At 36.2% G+C, this 2988-nt stretch overlaps 1 protein-coding gene across 2 annotated transcripts; it reads left to right on the top strand.

Moving 5' to 3' along the window:
• The first annotated feature begins 1082 nt into the window (after positions 1-1082).
• LOC135140135 (uncharacterized) lies at positions 1083-2554 on the top strand. 2 transcript variants are annotated; one of them, XM_064070552.1, is made up of 5 exons: positions 1083-1336; positions 1397-1909; positions 1966-2038; positions 2087-2182; positions 2232-2551. In XM_064070552.1, exons 2-5 carry the CDS (start codon positions 1877-1879, stop codon positions 2330-2332), a joined length of 303 nt encoding a protein of 100 aa, XP_063926622.1. In that variant the 5' UTR covers positions 1083-1336; positions 1397-1876; the 3' UTR covers positions 2333-2551. The 2 variants fall into 2 exon arrangements, with proteins under 2 accessions (XP_063926622.1, XP_063926623.1); XM_064070553.1 differs by having other exon boundaries at positions 1083-1909; positions 1966-2026; positions 2232-2554.
• Positions 2555-2988: the final 434 nt, after the last annotated feature.

Here is a 2988-nt window from a genome sequence, read left to right as displayed (position 1 = left end):
ATGTCAATCAGACTACTGACAGACTAAAGAAAAAATATCAAAGCTTACTTTACTATATAGAGATCGTGAATGGATAATATATAAAATTTCTCCATCTTTAAATATGGTGGAGTTGACATTTCTTTATTATAGCACCTTTTTACATACATTAATCAAATAGTCTTTGTATCAATTTTCTCTTCTCCTTTTTTAATAAATACTTAACATAAACCTGTAAACACATATGTTTTGTAAAATATAAAAATTGCATCAAAAGAACTTGAACTTAGAAAAAAATTGACAAATTTCCTTTTTTTTTTAATTAGAAACAGGTTTTTAACATGCTGAGAATAATAATATTAATAATAGATTAAAACAATATAAAGTTTTGTAGACATGAATTAAATTTCCCAGCAGTATTCTGAGTGTCTTTCTACCCCGTTAATTATAATTATACGGTACAGTGCCGGTTTAACTATTAACTCAAATATTTAATTTAGATTAAAATCTAATCTGCAATTAACCCCCAAATCGCACAATTTGGTTGGTTGACTTTAATCCCGTGATCGGTTTACTCAGTACTTAACTTAATGACCTAATTAAACACTACAAGATTTTAACATTTTCGCGCATTTCGACTCGTCACGTGGCCGCCAATCACCAATCGCAGCCCCTTTTCGTCATCAACCCGCTTCGAATTCCAGCACCGCGCCACGTTCAAACCCAACGACCTTGAGCCGCCTCTGATAACGTAAACAAGTTTTCGCTCCTCGTCAGCAAAGCGAACACGTCCATTTGTTTCCGTTTCCAGAAACGTCATTCTCCCGGAATTAGCTCTCCCGAACCCCGATCTCCCCCATCGTCTACGCTAATGTCGGCCCACCCAGGCCGCGCAGGGAGGGGGGAAAAGGGCACTTCGACGCGATAGATGCAAGGCAAGATCAAGCAAGCCGTGAGTCGGAGCCGAGCGTAATAACGTAGACGCGTGACGTGCGAAACTGTACAAGTTATTTAGAAAGTTATTTATATTGAAGTCACGTGAGGCGCTCGGCTACGGCTCGGAAATGGAACGGAATCACGATGCGGCGTAGTCGGCTGCGGGCCTTTGTTTCGCTGGCTGGCGCGTTTGTTTGCAAGGGTTACTGCGATAATGAAATTTTTGGTCGAGGGGCTACGTGTTGGTGGTCCCGGTTGGGATTCGGCCGCGGAGGACTACAAAGACGGCCGGTGGCGGAGTTGCGGTTTCGTAGGTGTTTAGGTGTGAAGGCCGCCATTTTGGAAAATATACAGCGTGATTCCAACAATAATAATAATAATAATATGTAATTTGATGAGACAAGACGCAAGATCCTCCAGTGTAATTATGTCTTTAACTCATTGTATATAAAAAAAAATTGGTTAAAGATTATTTCGACAGAATTTTCCTTGTTGATTTCCAGCAACTAAGTGATGTCGGGCTCTTCTTCGACGCGTTCCAAAATTTGTTCCTCAGCTTGCAGTATTCGTTCAGTCTTATCACGGCCACCATCGTGAGTTGTCGAGACGCTCTGAATTAGAAAAATTCACCATTATCAAAGACGTTAATCGAAGACACGACGGCAACCAAGTGATACATGACTGGCACTTATCGTGTTTTTGCACGTTGCTTATCAGTTCAATTAATTAATTTTGTAATTAATTATTACTATTTACTTTTCTAACTAGTTTTTGTGGGTCAACACATAACAGGAATATTTTATGTATGCTAATCCTTACATTTTTTATCAGCTGACCTCATATATATGTAACACATGCGAACGTATTTTCTGTTTTAATGCAGCTATTAAAACAAAAATAGTGATAAAAAATAATTTCAAACAACAAAAGTCGTCGCATGGAATATTATTAAGTCAGACATATGCATTGTGCCATTATGAATATCCGTCTAAAGGTAAGTTTGATCGGGGTACTTTATTTGCAAATTACACTTATTCTATGCTTTTTAAGTTGTATCTTCTAAGTGCATTCGTCTATATGGTTATTATTTCTTTTATATACATCATCGCTTGTAAAGACCTAGGTAAGTAGAAAAGTTTCAAGTGGTTTAATAAATTTGACTATTTTGTAGATAGAGAGAAAAAAAGATTACACGTTAATGGGTGTAATGGTTCGTCACGTCAGTGCAATCTAGTTAGCGTTAGAGAAGTTATGGACGATATTAATGGCAAGTATGAGTGTTTGACTTTACCAATGTAACTAAAATTAGGTTATAGGTGGATGCAACAATAACAATGCGCAGAGTTATTCATTCCATAATGGACATGGTGGGAGAAAAAGTGTTTTTTCCAAAGAAAGTGCGCTTATTGAGGTCTAAAGTTTAGTGAGAATTATGTTATATTAACATTAACATTAACAGTAAAGAATACACTTATTAATTGCATTTCTCACGTGTAACATTTAATCTGTTGTACTGATTTTACTTTCAATCGAATTTTCGATTTAACTCGTAGCTAGAAGATCTACGTAAGCAGTGACCGGTGTATACGTTGTATTGAGTAAATTCAAGAAGGTGGCCATCAGACTGTGTAATTTTGTGTAATCCTCCCCGCCAATAATGTGTTGACGTCACCTCAAAATTGTACATTATAAATATGTATGTTTTAAATTTTTGAAATTAAGATTCCTACCCAGTATATCACGATTTTTGTAAAAAAATCAAAATTGTGTGATAACATTTTGCACTTTAGTGAAATATGAGGAATTTAAGTGGTGACTCATTGGGTTATATTTTTTGACGCAAATCCATGCGCATTTAAAATATACTTAGATAAGGGAAATATTATGACTCCATAGTTGTGGTTTTTTAATGCTTTCATTGTTTTTGTAATTATGTACACAGAAAAGGTGACTCAAAATTAATGAATCAGCCGATCTATTTTATTCAGTGTCGGATTGTGCCGCCAGGACACCGGAAAAAGTATGATTTATTGTATTTATTTCAGGGGCGAGGGAAGTTCTGTCGAATAACCT

The sequence above is a fragment of the Zophobas morio genome, unplaced genomic scaffold (assembly GCF_036711695.1).
Source record: "Zophobas morio isolate AGI-343-1 ecotype UQ-CSIRO unplaced genomic scaffold, CSIRO_AGI_Zmor_V1 ptg000038l, whole genome shotgun sequence".
In the NCBI taxonomy this organism is placed as follows: Eukaryota; Metazoa; Arthropoda; class Insecta; order Coleoptera; family Tenebrionidae; genus Zophobas; species Zophobas morio.
The sequence above is the reverse complement of the archived record's forward strand: the minus strand, read 5'-3'. Positions and strand labels throughout refer to the sequence as shown.

What these genes read in the sequence shown, in the direction of transcription:
- LOC135140135 (XM_064070552.1), top strand. Translation starts at nt 1,877, where the DNA reads ATGCATTGTGCCATTATGAATATCCGTCTAAAG. An exon ending in CATCGCTTGTAAAGACCTAG is followed by an intron (nt 2,039 to 2,086) that starts GTAAGTAGAAAA and finishes ACTATTTTGTAG; the next exon opens with ATAGAGAGAAAAAAAGATTA. An exon ending in AGTTATGGACGATATTAATG is followed by an intron (nt 2,183 to 2,231) that starts GCAAGTATGAGT and finishes ATTAGGTTATAG; the next exon opens with GTGGATGCAACAATAACAAT.